General features: G+C 38.8%; 1 protein-coding gene across 1 annotated transcript; it reads right to left on the bottom strand.

Annotated features, from left to right (window-relative positions):
• Nucleotides 1–212: 212 nt before the first annotated feature.
• SLC16A4 (solute carrier family 16, member 4) lies at nucleotides 213–20825 on the bottom strand. Its single transcript, XM_012663365.1, is given in 8 exon segments — nucleotides 213–265; nucleotides 268–315; nucleotides 7338–7431; nucleotides 8530–8741; nucleotides 13091–13252; nucleotides 13412–13555; nucleotides 14284–14416; nucleotides 20739–20825. Coding segments are annotated over 8 exon segments (933 nt in total).
• Between the last annotated feature and the right edge of the window lie 1299 nt (nucleotides 20826–22124).

Raw genomic sequence — 22124 nt, 5'->3', positions numbered from 1 at the left:
GCCATTACTTTTGTCTTACTACCAATTAGACATTCCTCAGAATGCCAAAATAAGAATGAACCTTAAAAACTTAGTTTACCTTCTCATTTTACAAATGAGGAAACTTCTGTTCCAAGCTTTGTTTCCAGTGACTTAATTAGTTTAGATTTTCTTTTGTTAAACTCTCTTGAGTGCAGTGCTCTTTCGTTCCAGTCAGACTGTTTTTCCATCTCTCAGCCAATGGTACAAAAAAAAAGGAAACTGAAGACAAGAGATAGCATATGCCAGAGAAGTAGAAAGAGCCGGTGTATGTCTGGGTATAATCATATAACCAGCCTGGAAGGGAGGAATAGTTTTTATTAGTGAAGCAAATCTTTTCATTAGTAATTCTCAGCCATGAACTTCTCCTCAAAGGAAGCAGCCTCTTGTGCTTACTTATCTCTATTGTGACCCATTAGAAAGCTGGTCAAGCTTTTTATCTGTCTTATTTTTCATTGATAAAGTTGAATCAATTCCACCTGAGTTAGGAACTTAACCCCATGAAAAAGTCATTGTGGACTCGGAATTCATCTCCAATCTTACAATAGATGTTGGAGAAAATTAGGGACATACACTATTTCATTTTACAATGAATCTTATTAGAAGACCACTATTTTTACAAAGAAAATAATCATGAATTTCCATTTTCCAAAGAAAAAGTGAGAGAACTGATTATCTTGTTCTTCCCTTCACTGAACAAATATTTGAGTACTTACTGTGCTCTTGGCAATATGTTAGGTGCTGAGGATACAGTAATGAACCAAAACAGACATGGTCCCTGCCCTCATAGAGCTTACAGTTGAGTGGGGAGATAGCTATCAACCACATGAATTACACATGTGATAGGTTCTGTGAAGGGAAGGTGCAGGGGCCTCTGAGACTATATGAAAAGGAACTGACTGATCAAGTGGGTTAAACAATGACTAGTTCCCTCTGAAATCTAAATGCTTTATTATAGCAGAAGCGAGAGGGTACTCAAAATCTTTTGGCTAATGGCATATATTAGAACTTCTTAAGTGAAACGCTTTTTCTTTTTTTAAACTAAGTGTATGGTGGCAAAGAATATTTGTGTTAAGGCACTAGCACTTAAACATTGTTGTAAAAGTCAACACTATGAAAAAGGCAGTTAATGTCTTAGTATTATTATAACAATAATAGTTGGTCTTGTGGACTTCCTGAAGTGTATCAGGGACCTCTAGGGGTCCACTGATCTAACTTTGAGAAGATCTTCTCTAGAGTATTATATATATATTATGTCTGATCACTTACTCAGAAAATTTTAGGCTATGTGCCAGCACAGGTCTGCATTGTGGGGATATACCCACAAATAAAACATGAAAATATTTGGTCATCGAACTTACGTTGTACTTTTTTATTTTCCTTTCTGTTTTAGCTCATGATGCCTCATGGGATGTGTAGAATATACCTTTGTTTTTTTGTGGTTTGGTTCTTTCTCCTTTCTTCTTTGTTCTCTTGTTTAGCTCTGATACAGACTTAGTTTCTTTGTTTTAATAATATATGTTAATAATGTAAAATATAAATGAATGGAATGTTTTATAGCCTCTTAAATTCAACTAACTTTAAGTTGCTTTTTACTTATTGACTTCTTGTTTGATCAGTGACCTCAAGTGTTTCTTGGAGTTAAGCTAGAGAGTGAAGTGAAACCAACTAGGATAAGTCTTTGTATTATGTTGATTGTGACTGGCCTATAGATCTCTAAGAAATAAGTGACTAATTTCTGAACTCTTTTAGAAATTTCTAGAAAGGAAAGAGTGTGGAAGGCAGCAGCTCCCCCTCACCCATCCCATATTAGTCTTGCCTTAGTTCCACCAACACAGTTCTGAAACATTAAGTATTGAAATAATACAGTCATGCACCACATAAAGATGTCTTAGTCAAGGACTGACTGACCACATATATGACAGTGGTCCCAAATGAGATTTCAGTACTGTATTTTTTTACTTTTGTAGCTTTTTAGATATGTTTTGATACACAAATCCCTACCATTGTGTTACAGTTGCCTATAGTATTCAGTACAGTAACCTGCTGTACAGGTTTGTAGCCTTGGAGCAATAGGCTATATACCATATAGCTTTGGTGTGTAGTAGGCTGTACTATCTAGGTCTGTATAAGTATACTCTATGATGTTCATACAACAACAAAATTAATCCAACAGCAAATTTCTCAACGTATCTCTGTCTTTAAGTGACCCATAACTGTATTTAATATATTTTCTTATCAGGACAGAATCATTTAGCATATTTTAGAACTATTTCCATGTACAATTAGGTGAAATAAAATCTATATGAAATAATTGTTTTAAATCATTTCTCCTAATCATATTTGATAATTGAGATATTAGTATTTTTTAAAAAATTCTAATTAAGATACCATTGCCATTCAGTAGCATGGCAGTTGAGTTCTGTAGCATTGCATCAGCACATGCAGTTTAGGAGTTTTAAGATGCTGTTTATATTAATAATAGCAAATATGAGGTGAAATGTAGGATGCAGAACTATATCATATTGTTTATCTTATGCAAGTATTAGCTGTCATAATCAAGTTTAGATTTAAGAGGCTACTAGGTAAAATTTTGAGCTTCATTGCTATTAAGACATCTACTCTGTTTGGTGGGAATAACTAGCCTTTCTCTACCACTGATAGTAAAAGAAGATTGTATATTTGGTCTGATTTTTATTAGGTCTCTTTTTTTGATAGCAGTATAAAAAATCTGTAATTAGTTACACTTACTGCCCTAAACAATTTAATGCTTCTAAGTAAATATTTTTAAAAGAAATTATTGTTGGTATAGTAGAAGCCACTGTATTCTCACCATTTTAAATGGATGCACAAATATTAGTTGACATTCAGAAGACTAGATTCCTTTATGGTCATAGCAAAAGCATTGTGAAAGTCAGAGAAAGATGAGATTCATTACCAGCTACGATCCAGGATAATATAAAAGCATCTGACTGTTCACTCTATGCTGAGTATTACCGTATGTAGCCAAGACTCTGAAAAGAAAACTGGCAACTGATGCAGACTTATAAGCTAAAGACCTCTGTAAGCATTTCCTCAGTGTCTCCAGACTACCTGCATCAGATTCACTTGAGATGATTCATTGGCTTCCCTTAAGCATACTTCATCCTGGATGGCATTCAGTTGATTCTTATGCACAGTTAAATTTTTATTATTATTTAATAACATTTTCTTTTAAATTGTTAGTCCAAAGTATTTTCTTATATCTTTGCCTGTAAGAGATCATAATTGTAAAAGATGGAGCGAGAACCAGATGGAATTTTTGTTTAATATTGTATCTAAAGTGAGGATGGAATAGATAGAGAATGACCTGTCATTTCATGAGATGTCTTATCTGAGTTGATGGGACAAAGACGAGTTTAGATGGATGAATTTCCATTTTAGCCATTCCCTTTTTCTATAAAGCACGAATAGAGTTGATGCAAAATTGCCAGTTTCACTCCATGGTATTTCTGATGAGATGTGAGATTGGTAAATAATAGCAAGAGAGAGAGGGGTACTTCTTCTTCAGGAGCTAGTTAACTTTAACTTATTCTGGAGTACAATTGACTTACAGCTATTCAGAATTAGAGATGGTTTTCCTAGGGTTTGTTGGGGGGAAAAATCACTTTTGTGAAATACCTGCTTAATTTAGTTAAACTTCAACTTTTTAAGGTTATTATTATCTTCTAGCTCAAAATGTCTTCAATTAAAGGTAAGAAAATGGAGTGATGGAGTTACAACAGCTTAATCAAATTTTCAATTAATGAAGTGGAAGAAGAATGCAGATTGTAATAATTAGCAGCTTTAGAGATTCTAGACTGTTGTCCTTCGTATGAAGTTCTGGCAGTGTATGTGGCAGAGTGAGTGCCATGTCATGGCCCAGTGAGCCACGTTGAGAACTTTGAGAAAGTAACTTTTGTTGTGTCCCAGATAGCATCTGACAGAGTGCTGTGCTAGTAAGTTGCTTGATAATTATTGAATGAATACTGAGTTATAATCAAATAATTACTTATGGTGTTTTAAGGGACTTTTCAGAGGATACTTGTGATTGATTTAAGTAAATATATGTGTGTGTATGTTAGCATGATGTATGCATTTGTCAGTTGGGAATGGGGAGCATATGGAGAAGAGGGGAGCTACATTCAGTTTTGTTTTCATAGGCAGCTAATACGGGCCCTTGGTAGTTTTATTTTTAAATGAAACTGAGTCTTTAGCATTTTGAGCTTACATGTCAAATGCCTTGGATACAAGATTAGGAATTTCATGTAAGTAGTTTACATCTGACTTGTATGTTGGAGAATGTGATTGTATATACTTTTCTGCCTAAGGCACTGTTTTTATATTTATATTGTTTTCTGCAGGTTTACTTCTGTTAACATAGTTCTACTACAAATAATAATAATGTGTTAAAATATCAACACTTTTCATTTTTCCACATTCTTCCCAGGCTTCCATCTTGGTGCCAGCGTGTAGTTTTGGATGCTGTCTACCAGCAAAAAACAGCAGTTGGGTTTGGATGGGCCATGACATTTGGCTTACACTTAGGTTTACTGACCACTCTGGTCAAGGAACCTAAGCAACCCTAAAGTTGACCTAGGCTATATTATCATCTAAAATTGAATTTGTTACTGAGTATTGGAAAGTGAGGGATAGAAGGGACTGTGGGGTGGAGTGGTGCTTTACTAAGGAGGTGCCTGGGTGTGGGGAGGTAGGTTTTAACTTTCATCCTTTCAATCCCTGTCAGTTTCAGCAAAAATCTGATGAAGAATGTTGTTGCTACCATATTTCTTACATTCATGATTGAGAATGGTATGTAAATAATTTAATTGCCCATATGCTCTGTTTACATTTTAAAAAATTGTATACTTGAACAGTTATATGATAACCTGTGGATTTCCTTTGCTTTTTCCTTTCCTTGAATTACTAAAATATGTTGTATAGAACTTTTTTCTTTTTCATTTTCATACAGGAAGGAGAGAAATATTATTCATGTAATCGATGTTATCATTTTTAACGTGTTTTGACTGAGGATTATTGGAAATAATTACTGTTTGTTAGATTCCTAATTAAAAATGCCTGTAATCTTTTATAGGAATTTCAACTTTCCAATTTGGTAATGACAGATCTAGGTAAGTAAAACATGAGAATCTCAAACAGTTCTAAAGATCTAAGTTTGGTTGAGAATTTAATATTTTATCACCAGTAACTCTTTGGATTTAGTTAAGTTAAAGATAGTAATGTTACTGTGCATACCTGTTGAGAACTGGGTTGATCGGTAAATCAACATTTATGGTGTTTCTTGGGTAGTTGCTATAGGGGTTAGAAGTTAGGAACAAATCTAATGGTGGCCTTTGTAAAGTCCTCTTTGCTATTTTACAGAGAAAGCTCTCCTGAAATTTCTTTCTTCAGCAGGATGCTTAGCAGCACAATGTTGCAGTCAATGAGAGATTATAATATAGAGAGTGAAGTTAAACTGAATTATTATCGTAATCTTGTTTAAGATACTATGAGCACCTCCCAGACTAACAATCTATACATGAACTTTCAGCAACAGCCTTATTACTTCCTTTGACGTTTTTGTAGAACGTATAAAATTTATGATTGCCTAAGTAATATTCTCAGAATTAGTGAGTAAAATTATTATGAGCTCTCTTATCCTCACATATAGTGCTAGGGTGTTTTGGACTTCGGGTAATAAAGGCTTGTAAACTTTTTTTTTTTTTGACTAATTGACAGAAATATTTTATACTCATATATTTTACATTACATAATATTTTATTTACATAGGGTTGTGTGTATGAAATAAAAGCTTCACAATAAAGTGATGTATTCTGTTTTCTAACCTCTGTTGTAGTCTATCCTTTTTTATTAAAAAAAAAAATAAAAAAGATCATACCCCAACAAATTGATTTCAAAACTCACATGTATACCTATAGCTTTATCTTTTCAGGTAATGGTGCTTCCGAAACTTGCCTTGCCTTCTCATATTGAACTCCTTATGAACATTTTGTTTTAACAAATATACAGAAACATATAGAACGTTAAACATGTTATAGTTTTATTACTTGCCTTTATCATTTGAATAAGGTATTCTGTGCCTGATATTTGTTACTTCCCTGTACTTTTGGCCTAATAGGCTTGAAAAGTGCGAAGGCATCATTGGGAACAGCTAGTGAAGAAGGATCAGATTGAAAAAAATACATCAGCAAATTATATTTGAGCTCTGTTTTCTGTATCTCACTGGCCTGGGTACTAGCCATAGAGTAGTTCTGCTGGGTACCTCTGGTATTTGGCCTCCTTTTACCAGTCCCTATATGACAGTTCTCGGCTCACCTTTAAAATTCTATTGTGCTTTCCATGTATGAAGTATAGGCTAACAGACAACATGGGAAGAGGTGTGTTCCTAAATGCAAATAAGACGGTAATATTTGCCTTTTCTAAGTCTTAAGGAGGTATAAATTTAACATCGTTTTAAAATTTAGTTTGTAAAAAATGATAGGAGGGCAAGATCAGATCCCTTCTCTGTCTCACTTCAGGACTAAAAGAAGCAAAAGTAAGTTTTAAGCTAAGTTCCTTTTTGTGGATGATTGGAAATGCTGTAGTAATTTGTACATGTAAATATATTAAGAACCTGTGGTGTATAAGAAACTAAAATATAAGCCTATTCCCTAGAAATATTTCTGTGTGGGTAGTCAAGTTTTTAGTAGTATTGGATTAAATGTTTAGCAAGCACAAAATGTCCAGTTAGGTAAAAAGTGAGTGTAAAACTACACTTCACTCTTAAAGTTAACTTACATAATCAGAACTCCCCAAATATTTACTGTACCTGTAATGTTTTCCACTGGCCCCAGATATCCTCTCCACAGAAACTCTAGCCTTTAGGCCAAGTATCTTCCCACCATTGGTATAGACAGAATATGAAGGGCCTTCATTCCTCTTTGAATAGAACAGATACTAGGCAACCCTGAACCATCTGTATGGCACATGAGAAGAACAAAGGTATCAGGCTTGCAACTTTTAAGCTCTGTAAAAGTGATTCCTGTTTAGATAAAAGATGCTAGTTTTTCTTTTTTTAAAGCATTGTGGGTCTTTGAGATTCTAATAAAACTCTGGCACATCTGTTGAATTAACAACCTTCTGATTTTCCTATATTGGTGATGGAGTGAGAGTAAGTATAGGAAAGGCAAAAATACCAATTGCTTTTAACTTGATACTGTCATCATGTTAACCATTAATCCTGGATCAGTGTTTATTTTTTTTGCTATTAAAATTTGCTCAGAATGTAGCAAAGCTGTTACCTGCTATAGGTGGTCCAGCAAGGATAGCCATCCCAGCAAAGAAACCAGCAAGTCCCAAAAACCTGTGTACTGTAGAATTCATAGACAGATCAACCTGTAGGAATTAGAATTCAGAGTTAGCTATTATTAAGGGTGAAATTCTGTAGAGACCTATTCCTAAAAACGGTAAATACTGTTTCAGTTATCTCAAACTGTGAACAGTTTGACTTCAGAGCTGATTTGGATGGCCTTTTCCCCCAATATTATGAAGGAGAGCTGAGGTCAAATAGGGAATAGTAACTTTGCTTGGTAAGCAGTGTTTTCAGTTTATCAGTCAGGATCACTAGGATTTTGTTTTTATTTTTTTAAAAAAAATTTTTGGTGGTTCAGGGGTTATTTTCCCCCCAAATCTTGTTGATTTTCACTATTTAAAAGTGATATTTATAATATGAGCTGACAGTGATGACATTCTTGAATCTGCCTGTGGCTAAGTAATGGCCATTGGTTTGTAAGAAATCAGATACTGCAAGGAGTTGATTTCAGCTTTAGGAAGCTTGATTTTTCTGCCCAAGCCTCATACGGTATCCTGTAGCAGTTATGCTAGTATTGATATGAGAGCAGAAGTTTCCCAGGGATTCTTTTTCAACATGTTGAGGACATGGTTCTAAGAAGAACCCACGGGGTTCCAAAGGGTTCCCAGGACACAGAAATGTTTGTGTAAGTATTTCAGTTCTATTTGGGTTCAGGACTTTAAGTCAATTTGGGGTAAAAATAGAGAGGAGATAAAAAACAATGTCCCTATTAAAGTACACAGGACCAAGGCAATTTCAGCAAGAAAGAAACCACACTGGTCAGGAAATCCCTTTTTCTCTTGAAGAGTTCTTAGAGAATTCTTTGATTGTGTCTTAGAAGGAGCCATTTCTGGAGTGAACACAAGCCTAATCTTTTGGGAGACTGATAAGCAAAGTGGGATCCTGCTGATCCCTTTTTTGCTTTCATTTCTTTCCTGTCCCATATGAACAGTCTTCTCACCATCCTACCCCCAAGGTGAGATGAATAACTGGACCAGGATATAGCTATAGGTTTCTGAGGCCTTTGGTATGATTTTTTTTTGGTTATAAAATTAATATAAAGTATGTATTCTCTTTTGGGGAGGTTGTTGCTAATACTTTTATTAAATGGTTTAACAATGTTAATGAGTGCATCTACTTACCAGTACAGGAAGTATCAGTGCCAGGTAGCCACCAGCAAAAATGGCGAAGAAGATGGTGTAAGTCATAAGTAGTGGAAATGTGGTGGCTAAAGGAGCAAGCAGGTTAGTGATGCCACAGAGGATGAGGTAAGACTTGTGGTAATGGTACTTCTTGATCCAGTTTTGATCGGCAACCCATCCAGAAATAATCTGACTGACTGTCTCAGTGATACCTGGAACAGTATTGAAAAAGGCTTATGAAATCCTAATTTCATTTTCCTACCCCTTGGAAAAATATGAATGCATAAGACATCTTTTCTCAAGTAATATAACCTCATCCCGAGGCTAGGATATGTGAGAAAAAAAAGTTTCATTTGCTTATCAATAGGCTCTATCATTTACTTATCTGCTCCAAACATTTTTAATATAACACCCAAAAAGGCTTCTCTAGGATTGGGTAGAAGACCCATCCAGTTGCCAGGTGTATTTTCTTTTTTTTTTTTTTTTGAGACAGAGGCTCACTATGTTGCCCCGGCTAGAGTGCCGTGGCGTCAGCCTAGCTCACAGCAACCTCAAACTCCTGGGCTGAAGCAATCCTCCTGCCTCAGCCTCCCGAGTAGCTGGGACTACAGGCATGTGCCACCATGCCCAGCTGATTTTTTATATATATTTTTAGTTGTCTGGCTAATTTCTTTCTATTTTTAGTGGAGACAGGGTCTCGCTCTTGCTTAGGCTGGTCTCAAACTCCTCACCTCGAGCAATCCTCCCACCTTGGCCTCCCAGAGTGCTAGGATTATAGACGTGAGCCACCATGCCCGGCCTACCAGGTGTGTTTTCTGTTTGGAGAGCTCATACCACCAAACTGGTAATCCCTGGTTACAGAGGACTCTGGGCTCTGAAGGCCAGGCAGTCTCTTCGTCTAATAGGTCCCGCAGGTGAGAAAGTGAGATTTCTAAAGCATTGTAGACCCTTAGGTCAGTGTCTTAGGGAGGCCATATGGTAGAATATAGAAGTATAAATAATAAAATCATGTGTTAAAAAAAATAGATGTTGGGATTCATAATTGCATATGAAGTTTTAGGAATTAAGTCTTCCTTTAAAGGTCATTATGCTTAATTTGAAAATGGGAGTCTGGAAATGGGAGATCATATTTTCAACATTGGAGCTGTGGTGTAGCTTGAATAAAATTTAAGAACCACACTTTTCACTTAGTTTCATGATAACAGAGCACTCTTACTCTTTATCCTGTTATAAACTAATGTAGCAGTTAAAGGCTGAAAGATTTTCACCAAGGGTAGTATGAGTTCAGTTGTTTTGTTCTTTAAATTCTTTATGTGGTTCAAACATAAATTGCTCCATTAAAAAAAGGAACAAAAAATGCATGCTATCATTTCGATGTCTATTTTTACAGTTCCTGGAATACATATTAGGACTTTCTTATGTTTTTTTGGTCCCATTTTATAGCCCTAACCAGATCTAAATTGATACTACCAGACATTTTAGTGAAAAAAGTCAGTTTAGCCCTGTGTCTTTGTCTTGTGTACACAAGCTTTATTTGACTGAAGCAGAGTATCTTTACAGTTGGAACAGTTGAAACCAGGTGTAGTGTTTTGTAAGAGTTTGGTAAATTCATTTTTTTTTCAAGAAATTAGAGAAAAATTAATGTTCTGCTTCTGAGCATTTCCAGATAATTAGAGCAAACCAGTTACATCTCCTGTCTTAATTTTTTTAGACTCCCTATTTTATCAGTTGAGAGAATCCATATCTTCTGAATCAAGCATTTTACATTCTAATTTATTTTAAATATCAGCTAATTCATCAGTCACTAGCCTTAAGAGTCATATTTATCTGTCTTATTATGAGTTCACAGGGGAAAACACTTAGCTACAAAAATTAATAGAACATAATTGAAACTCTATATGTATTTTTTTAATCCTGACAACCTTATGAGGGTAGGTACTATTATCCCCATATTACAGATTGGGAAATGGAGGCACAGAGAAGAAAAGTAACTTGCTGAAGTTCACACAGCTAGGAAATACAGAGCAGGAACTTGAACCAGGAAAGTTTAGTTCCAGAATTAATACTTTCAACCACTGCACTATTGCTGTCTACCTGGGGTTTTCTGTTTCCCGGAGTGGCTATTGCCACTGAGCATCAGCTTTTTGAAATTCAGCATCTATCCAACAAATATTAACGTATATCTTGTCAGACCCTGATAGTTGAAGATAAGTAAGATGGTTTCGGGTCTGCTGTCCAGTAAGGGAGCTTATGTGCAAGATGCAGTGATAGAGATCTGTTCAGGGAAATGCCCCGGTGCTCTGTCTAGCTTCGAAAGATTTGCCCTCCCACGACTCCTCTTTTATTGTCGTTTTTCTTCAGCTTTCTCATAAAATTTTATAAAATCAAGTTCATTTTTCCTTTTGGGTAGGAGGTTAAAGTGGGTTTTCTTACCAGCTACGGAAACAAGGTAAGAGGCATCCATGATGTCAATGTCCAGTGTTTTGGCTCTGGCTACCAGGTGAAAGGTAGGGATAAAATATGCTAACTGACTGAGAAGAAAAGACCAGGTAAATATGTAGAAGAAAGGATTCCTAAAGAGAGAAATATCAAAGAGTTTTTGTTTGCAGCTCCACAAAATAGCCTTTTTCTCATAACTTTCTTCATTACTTATTAATAAGAGTCTTTTCCTGTTAGGCCCATTGTTCAACTCTTCACTTTGATTTTGTGAGGTCGTTAAGCTTTTACTGGGTTGTCCAGCCTTCTGCATAGTACTGTCTTTGATGGTAGATTCTTGTGTCTCATTGCAGTATGTTGTTTCTGTCCCACATAGTGCCTCTGGATCACTTGCAGACAAACTGCCACCTTCATCTTTAGTGTCAGAATTGTTCTCATTTTTGATATGAATGGGTCTTAAGAGCATACTAGAAGGCACCAAATTCAATGTGATAGCTCCAAATAATATCAGGGCACCTAAATAGAGGAAAGAATTTGAGAAATTAAGTTAAACCTTTCAGTTCACGGTTCTACTTTGTATTTATAGGCTCAGAAGAGACCCCACCCCATAGTCCAATAATTTTTTTTTTTTGAGACAGGGTCTCGCTATGTTGTCCTGGCTAGAGTGCAGTGGGCGTGATCTAGAGTGCAGTGGGCGTGATCATAGCTCATTGAAACCTCAAACTCCTGAGCTTAAGCAATCCTCCTGCCTCAGCCTCCTGAGGAGCTGGGACTACAGGTACACCACCATTCCTGGCTAATTTTTCTATTTTTTGTAAGGACGGGGTCTCGCTCCTGCACAGGCAGGTCTCGAACTCCTGACCTCAAGCAATCCTCTTGCCTTGGCCTTCCAAAGTCCTAGGATTATAGACATGAGCCACCACGTCCAGCCCCAATAATTCTTGAAAACACTACTTTGCCCCCTGAATTTGACTTAATTGTTAGCTGTATACACTGCCGTATCCCTGTAAAAACAGAGTCCTTTGGAGATAGAAAACCAGAAAGTTACACCAATAGACAGGATGGAAGGAGAGGTTGTTATTTGTGCTAAAGGGGAAAAAAACCCAAGTTTTTTGGGGGGAGCTTATTTCACATATTAAAAAATTTATAGTGTGTTTTAAGTAGGTATTTTAAATAACCTGAAGTGAAGGTATAGATTTAGGTACAAAAAATATAAAATTAGATGAAAGGAGTCATTTGGAAACAGGTATAGAAGAGGGAACAGCTTTTCATCCTATGACATTTTTTAAAATTTCCTTGAAAGAAAGCTGAATAGTTGATTGAATTCAGCATGTCCTGACCAAAGTTGCGACTTTTGTGTGGTGCTTCCAAAGATAGAATGGGCTATAGGTTCTGTTATCCTGTCATGGATTTGTCAGCTGCTCCCATTCACCATGAGACTACTGAATAGTTTTCTATTTGGGAAAGGAAAGATTCAACAAACCTACTATGTAGATAGAAGTAGGCATATGAATACAGGCACATACATATATGTACATACATGTATATTCTAGTAATTTAATGTTATTTTAATCCAAGTGTTGCCTCAGGCACAAAGAACATTGTGGGGTGAATGGTTTACTTGTGAAAATTTATAGTTGACAGTATGTAAAGGATTGACTATTAAGGAACATAATCTTCTTTTCACCAAAGTATTTTTTCTTTTTTATATATTTTAGTGAGTCTGATGGAGGCATTTTTTAAATGCACATTTTTTTCTTAAAGGAAAAATGTGAAAAGTGAATGCTTTGGTGAGGGGGGAGCCTTGTTTCCAGGGGAGTGTCACTTTCACTGCCAGGCGCTCCCAGCTGCAGAGTGCCCTCCTCTCCTCAGACACTGAGCCCTATGGCGATTTCTGAGTTGCTTGTGAGAGCTGGCAAAGCCTGCAGGTAGTTCGGGATCTCTCCTGCTGTGTATTCTCTAAGGAAGAGGAGCATGTTTTCTTTAGAAATCATGCTCATTTCCTCTCTGGCAAGAGCTTGTGAAATCGATTGCTCTAAAAGTCTTTACTTTTCAGTCATCAGAGGGAGAGAGCTGAACATTAAATCTTGCAGAGTTGATAATTCAGAAATTCAGAATGACCCACCTGTCCAGTCGTACAGATCTATCAAGAATTTTGTAAAGGGTGCCAAGAGAAATGTCAGTCCCATCCCAGAACGGGCAATAGCTGTAGAAAGAGCCAGTCGTTTTTTGAAATATTTGGTAGTTACCACAGCAGCTGCTTGGTACAAGAAAGCAGAACCCAAACCTAAAAGAAAATAGTTTATAATCACTTTCACATTAAGTGACTTGGTACCAGATGATATATTCTCCTGGATCTGAGATAATATAACTAGGCCTTTGGACCCAAGAACAGTAGAAGGGAGGGTTCCTATTGATCTTTTATAATCATTTATGATGAACTCACCAGGCAAAAGTCCCATAGTCACACAAAGAAAGGGAATGCTTGTAGCCCAACTGCTGATCAGATATCCACCGGTAACAAGAAAAGTCCCAAGAATGGAAGTAGTTTTCTCACCAAATATGTCACAAATAATGGCAACCAGGGGACCTTAGGAGAATAAAGACAGGCAACTCCTAGGTAAATATGCTCTGGCATCCCTTACCTCTGTTGTCTAATTTAAATGAATGAAGTGGAGTCTTCTTTGGAGTATTGTGTATCCTTCAAAAAAGTGTATTGCATGTCTTAATATTACCAGGTCCCAAACTATTTTGCTTTTTGGATGGAGAGTGAGTTTTAAACATAAGTGGATTGTAAATAAAGTTTGAAGGAGAAGCTTATTGAAATGCATTATAAAACCTCCACAAAATGAGGTCGCATCCTCTGACCAGTAACTGGAACAAGGTTGAATCACTAATTTGCCCCTCCACCATATTACAGTTCCAAATAAAACTAAAGGAGGAGAAATTGGTTCTATATGTTTTAAAGTATACTCAGATGACTAGAACTTCATGGTCTGACTTCCAGGTTGAGGGCCTGGCTCACTAAACCTATATTAAAACATTACCAGACAGTGGAAGGAAATAAGACATGAAAAATTGAATCATGGAAGTAAATGAATTCTTCAACTCTCTTTATTTGAACCCCAGTTTTCCCAACTTAGTTACCAAGTCAAGTGGAGGCTAAACACTAATTCCTTACTTTCTCAGCATTACGTGTTAATAAATGAAGCTGAATTTTAGCAATGCTTCAGTCTTGAATGACTGACCCAGAGTCTCCTTGGACTTGCCCTTTGTGATTCTTCTCCGTGGACAGCAAGCTTATTGCCAGCTTTATACCTGCAGAGAAGCGAAGTGATGACATGATGGATCCAATCCAACCAGTTTGCTCTGAGGTGCCTTCAAACTCTTCTTGAAAGACCACAAAAAAAATGGCAAAAGTCTTGGTCATCCCCATCACAAACACATTTACCTAAATCAAAGCAGCAGAGTCCAAGTCAGCTGGTGAGTGAGCCATTACAGAAGAGGTTACCGCTTTGAGAGGTTAAGATTAAGATTCTCCCAGCTCACTAGTGTTTACCAGTTTGCTTTATGGGTTGATCCTCATTTTATTGGTGAGGGGGGGTCCATTCTTTTTAGAGTTGCTAAGCACTTTAACTGAAAGCATCTCATTTAATCCTCATTTCAAGGCTTCAGAATAGGTGTGTTAATATTGTATTAAAGATCAGTAAATTGAAGTTCAAAGAGGTAAGGTGCTTAAGATTAGGGGTACTGGAGCTGAGATTTGAACCCAGATGTACTGACTCTAGACCAACCACTATTCTACTGTCTTGTTAAAATAGCATCTGCTAAAGACAGCCAATTCTAGTTACCTTTGTGGGAGAACAGCATTTGTCCAAAAGAGGAAGAATTACTCTCTAAGTACTTAGGTTAGCTTTGCTTTGACTCTGCTTTTGAGCTCAGTACCCTCCCTCACCTGATATATAAATAGGGTGACCTTATAATTTGTTGGAGCGCTTCACTTTGCCAGGACAGCAAGGGTTAACTGGGTTATATGGTCATCTTGTGGTTATGGCACGTGCCCCAACCTTTTCTTTCTTTTTCCCATTTAACACTCCCCTGCACAGTCCCTTCCCCTGCACTAAGAGAATCGCTCATTTTGTGGTCAGGTTTTCTTTCTGTAGAAAACCCTTGTTTCCTGGAATACTGATGAGCCTGGGGGCAGTTAAATGCTATTCTTCCTCTCCATTTTTGCTTAGCAGCCGAACTTTATCCCTTGCAGGGAGGGGTCAGGTGGGGAAACGGAAACCTAAACCTAACCAGGATCTGCATTCATTCTCAAAGCTCTGGAGCTAAGGTGTATTCGCTGTCTCCTGGGGCTTCCTAGCTTCCCCGTTTCTTGTCCTTGTTTCAGTGGCCTTGGCTTTTCAATCTGGCCTTGCACTGCGTAAGAACCATGGAACCTTAGGTTTCCTGTCACTGATTCACTTGCTCCGCCAAGCTGGTAAGTATTTTTTCCCCTGTGGTTCTGCACTCTTCTCACTTAATATCTGCTTCCTGGACAATCATTCACTGTCAGGGTTTTAATTACCACCCACACATACTCAGAGTGATACAGCTGAGTGTGGTTCTGTAATCAGTCTGCCTTAGCTTCATCCTGGCTCTGCTTTCTATAGGGGGGCATGACCTTGGGCAAATGACTTCTTAGGAGTTGTAAAGTGAGGAGAATGAAAATAATGACCTATCTCCTAGGGCTGTGAAGATTGATTTAAACAAATTTTTTTTGAGATAGGGTCTCTGTCACCTGAGCTAGAGTGCAGTGGTGCCATCACAGCTTCCTGCAACCTCAAACTCTAAGGCCGAAGCCATCCACCTGGCTCAGCCTCCTGAGTAGCTGGGACTATAGGCATGTGCCACCACGCCTGGCTAGTTTTTTAATTTTTTGTAGTAATGGGGTCTTGCTATGTTGCCCAGGTTGGTCTAAACTCCTGGCCTCAAGTGATCCTCCTGTCTCAGCCTCCCAAAGTGCTGGGATTACAGGCATGAGCTACTGTGCCCAGCTTGTGAAGATCAATTGAGAAAATTCTGATAAGGTACTTACTATTTGGCACTTAATTAACTGTGGTTTTGTTAATGTTACCATTCTGCCATCCCAAGAGCTTCAGACTTAGATAACTGTCTAGTATATCCTTCTAACTCTGGTCAACTTGTCCAAACCTAAACTCATCTTTCCCTTACCCAAAAAATCTTCAATTTTTTTTATTGGTACTATCCACCCACTTAGCTGAGGTAGAGATGTACTTTCTCTTAGACACCTCGTTTTCTCAGCCCCTGCCTTCCTAATAATCATCAAGACCTTTCCCTCCTTTTCATGCCCATCACCAGACTCTCATTACAGACTAGTGTTATTTCTTGTCTGAAGACCATCAAGAATTGGTGATGATGTTCAGAGATCGCAAAAGTTGGGGTGATGAGGAAGTCCCTTACATTTTTTCCCATTCTGATTTTATGGAAGGTACAAAATATTTAGAATGAACAATGCTGTGGACACTAGGACTATATATTCAAAAGTGAAAAGGACATTTTATTAGGCCCCCATTCAGGCAATTGGTAACCATAATTTTCCTCCAAGGCATTTCTAGCAGGAAATCAGGCTAGAAAATTATACACAAATCCCAAATGACCTAGACTGGTTTCCCTTAGTACAAAATAAACAGAGTGGTGATTGTGCCCTTGATGAGCAAGAAACACTAAATGTGCCGTTCTGTCAAGTAAGCTTTTTTTTTCCCCTGTAGACGTGAGTTCTGTGCTGGTCTCTAGAGGATGCTGATCTCTATATTTTTAACCACCTGAATTTAGCTAGCTGCTGCAGGTCCCACCAGTTCAGAACCTTTCCTTTCTGGTCTGTCCCTGATGTCTGGGTGTAGCAGCAATGAATGGTTGATTTGTTTCTAATAGCTGGGTCTGTGTGTCAAGAATACCAAGGGCAGAGCCTTTGCATCTACCATGCTCCCCTCCCTTAACTTAAAACCTTCCAACTTTGTTTCTGTTTTGACTCAGGTATTAAAAATCTCTCCCAAGATCTAGGTTTTCCCTAATTGAGCAGACTACATAAATCTGAATTATCCTTCCTAATCCCACGCCTTTGACCAAGCTTGGTGGGGTGGGTTTTAGTTCCTTCACTAGAGCCCACATCAGATGTTGTAAATGGCCCACCCCAAAATAAAACAAAAACCCTAGAACTTCTGCAGTCCCTCATTTCCTTTTTGGTTTTAAAAGCAGTTGATTGGGTTGAACCTGGTAGGAATACCTTAAGCAGGCCTTCCCCTACCCCTCAGTAAGAGCTCCCTCACCAGACCATTCTAATTGTCTTGGGAAAGGGGACTAGATCAGCCTCAGTGGCCCATTTTGAACTTTACCAGCTACTCTTATTTAATAATAGTTTCCTTCTATCCTGCATCCCTTTTCTAGTATCACTCTAGTTCTTCCTGACCTTCACAGACAAAGTTCTTTAAGGAATAGTCTGTTAGATATCTCTACTTCCTCTTATCCCACTACGCTGAAAAAGCCCTCCCACCACCACCCGCTTCACTGTACCAGCTCTTATCAAGGTTATCAGAGACTTCTTCATTGCTAGACCAATAGACTTGTCATTTCTATCATATTCTTGTCATTTCTATCATATTTGACCTCTATTCTATTCTATTCTATTCTATTGAATCCGCTCATCACTCTCTTGGAAATTTCTGCCTTAAGCTTTTGTGACACTACATTTCTGGATTGCCACTTGTCTGACTCTTTCTCAGTTTTCTCTGTGAGCTCCCACGCCCTAGACATTGATTTTTCCCAGGGTTATGTCCTAGTCCTCCCTCTCGCTGGTGATTTTACCTACCCTGCCTCGAAATCCAAACTACTATCTATGCTGATGACACACATTTCAGTATGCAGATCCTGTGCTCCAAATGCACAGACTATATATGTTGAACACATTGGCTATGTTATAAGACCCTCAGACTCAGAGTGTCAAAATTAAACCATCGAAGCCATCTTCAGATTTTCTCCCCCTCTTCCTATGTCTTCCACCTCTGCGAATGGCATTCATTATCCTCCAAGTAGCCCAAGCCAACAACCCAAGATTGATTGACTCACTCTTTTTTCCTGACATCTAACTACTAAGTCTTAAAAGGCTACCTCCTTGATATTGCTCAGATCTGTTTTCTCTGTTCTCATTGTTACTGCCTTAATTTAGCACCCCACTAATCCATTATTCATCCTGCAGCCAGAGCTCTATATCTGAAATGCAATTCTGATCCCATCACTCCCCTGCTTAATTTTTCTCATTAGCTCCTCATAGCCTCAAGATAACCAATGTTCTTAGCATGTCTTACAAGACCGCTTCCTGTCTCCTATTTCATCACCTATCCCCCTCCTGTGTTTATTCATAAGTGTCCATCAGTTCATTCATCCGTCCACCAATAGGTATTGAGTGCCTACTATGTTCCAGGCTATGTATATAGTAGGGCTGGGCTTACAGTATTGAGTGTATACTGGTGAGCAGTGCAAACATGGTACCTGCCCTCATGGAACATTCAGTCCAGTGAGATAGACAATACAGAAAGCAATCATACAAATATATATTAATAGTTATTAAAGCGTGGTAAGTTGGTTCGAATGAATCCCTTAATTTTTTTTTTAAAGTAGGAAGCTCCCTACTTTAAAGTACATTCAGTTATTTTTCACTCGCCTTTTTAGGAGCTCCCATTATACGGGAGAACACTTGTAATTCTTACAAAAAAAAAAAAAGCATATAGTCATCCAAATTTCAACTGTGGGTGATCAGCCCTTGAGGACATTGTTAACATTCTGAGGATCCGATATATATTTTTTGGCTTTAATAAGCAGCATCATACCCCAAAAATGGGACATTGTTTATTAATCTGGTTATTAGGTAGTTTTACCTACTGGCAACTAAACTGGTAAATAACATCCAATCCTCAAAGGATAATATAGGACAAGTAAGGAGTGGTTACTTGGGAAAAACACAGAACTGGAGATCCTCACCTACAGAGCCCATTCTGCAAAGCTTATGATTGGGGAGGTGGTCCAGCTGCAGGAAGGGCTCTCAGACTTAGGGCATCCTTAGTTTCCCTCTTAGTAACATATCTGAGGGGAAAAATGAGATTCCACATTCTTTAGTAATGAAGCTAATGTTTAGCAAATAGTCCTCTATTTGCCAGGAGTTTTGTATTACATAAATCCTGGCTAGGAATCTCTGCCCCTACTTTCTTCTCTGTCACTAGAGAAGAGACATGTTTTCCCACTGTCCTGTTTGTAGAGTTCTTAGTTATCCACATTATGGACTAGAGGATTATTAGTAGTCTTCATTACCCTTCCCTGTGAGCTGCTTACCGTAGGGCTGAGCAGGGCAGAAGCATCAGGAGGAAAAGGGTGTTTTTGTGAGTACACTTGAAAGTTAATAGAACTTATCTGGGAACACTTAAGAGGAATTGTGGAACTGGCTGGCGCTACTCTGTAGAGCTGTTTGGGGCACAGCCGTGATGGGACTCACCAGCATTCTAGAATGGGCATGCTGATGAGCAGATCACCCATCTCATATAGCAGCCCCAGGAGCTTCTGGGAAGATGAGGGAAATAAGTTAATTAAAAAAAAATGCAGCTGGGCGTGGTGGCTCACACCTGTATTCCTAGCACTTAGAGAGGCCAGGGCAGGAAGATCACTTGAGGCCAAGAGTTTGAGACCAGCCTAAGCAACATACTGAGACCCTGTCTCTACAAAATAGAAAAAGTAGCCGGGCGTGGTAGTATGTACTGTAGTCCCAGCTACTCAGGAGGTTGAAGCAGGAGGATCGCTTGAGCTCAGGAGTTTGAGGTTGCAGTGAGCTATGATTATGCCACCGCACTCTAGCCAGGATGACAACAGAGAGACCCTGTCTCGAAAAAACAAAAAACAGAATGCCACCAGCCTGGGCAACATAGCAAAACCCCATCTCTACAAATCTTTTTTTTTTTTTAATTAGCTGGGTGTGGCGGCACATGCCTGTAATCCTACCTACTTGGGAGGCTGAGGCGGAAGGACTGCTTGAGCCCAGGAATTCCAGGGTGCAGTGAGCTATGATTGCACCACCGCACTCCAGCCTTGGGCAGTAGAGCAAAACCCTGTTTCCAAAAAAAAAAAAAAAAAAAATTAAAAAATTGAATGCCTAGTCTAGTTGCTTATGGATGAAGGAGAAAAATCAGCCTCTCATTTCAAAATCCACAGCCTTCTCTCTTCCTGGAAACATCAGAAATAATAGTATAAATTATAGTTAGTGGGGGTGAGTTGGGAAGTTGACATCAGGCTGAACAGGGAGGAAATGTCCCCTATCCCTCGCAATGAAGGGGGCTGCTGCCAGCATTATTACTAGGCTGGGGAACCCACCCTAAAGCACTTTTTAGCACTTCCCAGTGCTACTTCTGGGCTGGTCAAAAGTATGATTAGCCCCAAATCCTAATTGCCATGCAGCCAAGGCAGAGTTGCTGGTCATGACTGGAGCATTCTTTAGGTTTAAGGAGTGGTAGGCAGGAAGAGTAGAGGATGGACATTTTTAGCTTTCTCCTCGGTTCAGCATGGGCCTCTGACCTTAGCAGTTACTGATAATTGCTGGCCTTGTTCTGCCCTCCGCCCCCCAAACTCAAATGCCAGCGATTTCCTAAGTGATCTTACGCAGCTCTGAGCCTTTCTCCAGAGAGCCCTCTTTCAGACAGTAGGAAAGGGGAAAGAAAGCAAATTCTTACCAGAAAAAAATGAAACACAATCATCCATCCCCATCCTCCATCCAGGGTTTTAGTGTAAGGTCGGGCCTTCCCCTTCCTCTTCAGCATGATGCTCCCTCTGTTTTGAATGCAGAAGACAGAAGATCCCTGTGACAAATCCAAGACATAGTTGATTCAGCTGACAAAGTAGTTTTTAAATTTTATTTTTCTCTGTGGTATAAAACCACTGGTACTGTAATTACCGTCCCCCCCACCCCGTTGCATATGAAGTGTGCCTGACATAACTAAGGACTTGGTTAGCTGCAAAGCCCGACCTCTGTGATTGTGGGGTGGCCACTCCTAGCACTGTGCTCAGTGTCCTTCCTCCCAGGTCTGCAAGCCAATTCCTTGGGGAAGCTATGCATCACCCTCCTGGCCTCTGGGTGAGCTCTTGATTTTAGAGAAATAGAAAGGGAGGGAGAGCCTTGAGTTGAGGAATTCCCTGTATAAGGCACATGCTAAATGTAAATATTCTAAGAGCTAAATAGAAATGACAAGAAAATGCAATACCTCCTCCTTGAATGATGGATCCTGGATGAGAAAAAAAAGTTGTAAAGGACAATAGGAAATTGAAATATCCACTGTATAGTAGAGGATACCATACCAAGGATAAATCTCTTGGGTGTGATGGTGGTGGTCTTGTGGTTCTGCATGAGAATGTTCTTGTTCTTATGAGATGCATGCTAAAGTATTCAGGAGTGAAATATTTCACTATGCTACTTCCTCACAAATGATTCTGTAAAATAAATATGCATATATAGAGAGAGAGCAAAAAGAAAATGTAACTGTTCCGAGGAAGGAGTACAGCACTCGTTATTTCCCCGTCAGGTTGAAGGCAGGCTGTTTCTTACTGGAAAGGAGAATGAGCTGGCAGGGTGTGTGGAGTGGCCATCTGGTGAGCAGGCTGGACGGGGAGAAAGATGCTGGTCATCCAAGACGTAGAAAACCAACCCAACACACAATCTCGTGTCCATCTTACCTTCGATGTGGTGTTTCAGCAAATGAATTCTCCACAGACGAGGCAATTTGGAAAGAAAAATAAATTATACTATTTTCTAGAATGTTACTCTTTGTAAGGCATTTTGTTTTGCTGCACTGTGAAAACAAGTGAGCATTGTGAGAGCCGAGGAGTGCAGATCCGGTTTAGGCACTCCTGCCAGTGGACTTTACTTCCTGAGGGGAGGAGGGACGTCTATGATTTGATGTCGTCGCAGGCCCTCCCTCCACCCACTGTTACTCAGAAAGTAAAATTTTTCACCCTGGGCTCAAAAGCAACAGAGTAAACCAAGGGGAAAGTCCTTTTGATGACTATGCTCAAGGCAAGGGGTGGGGCCCCAGAACTCTAATCCGTGCTTCTGTAGAGTTCCT

The sequence above is a fragment of the Propithecus coquereli genome, unplaced genomic scaffold (assembly GCF_000956105.1).
Source record: "Propithecus coquereli isolate 6110/MARCELLA unplaced genomic scaffold, Pcoq_1.0 Scaffold802, whole genome shotgun sequence".
Taxonomy (NCBI): Eukaryota; Metazoa; Chordata; class Mammalia; order Primates; family Indriidae; genus Propithecus; species Propithecus coquereli.
The sequence above is the reverse complement of the archived record's forward strand: the minus strand, read 5'-3'. Positions and strand labels throughout refer to the sequence as shown.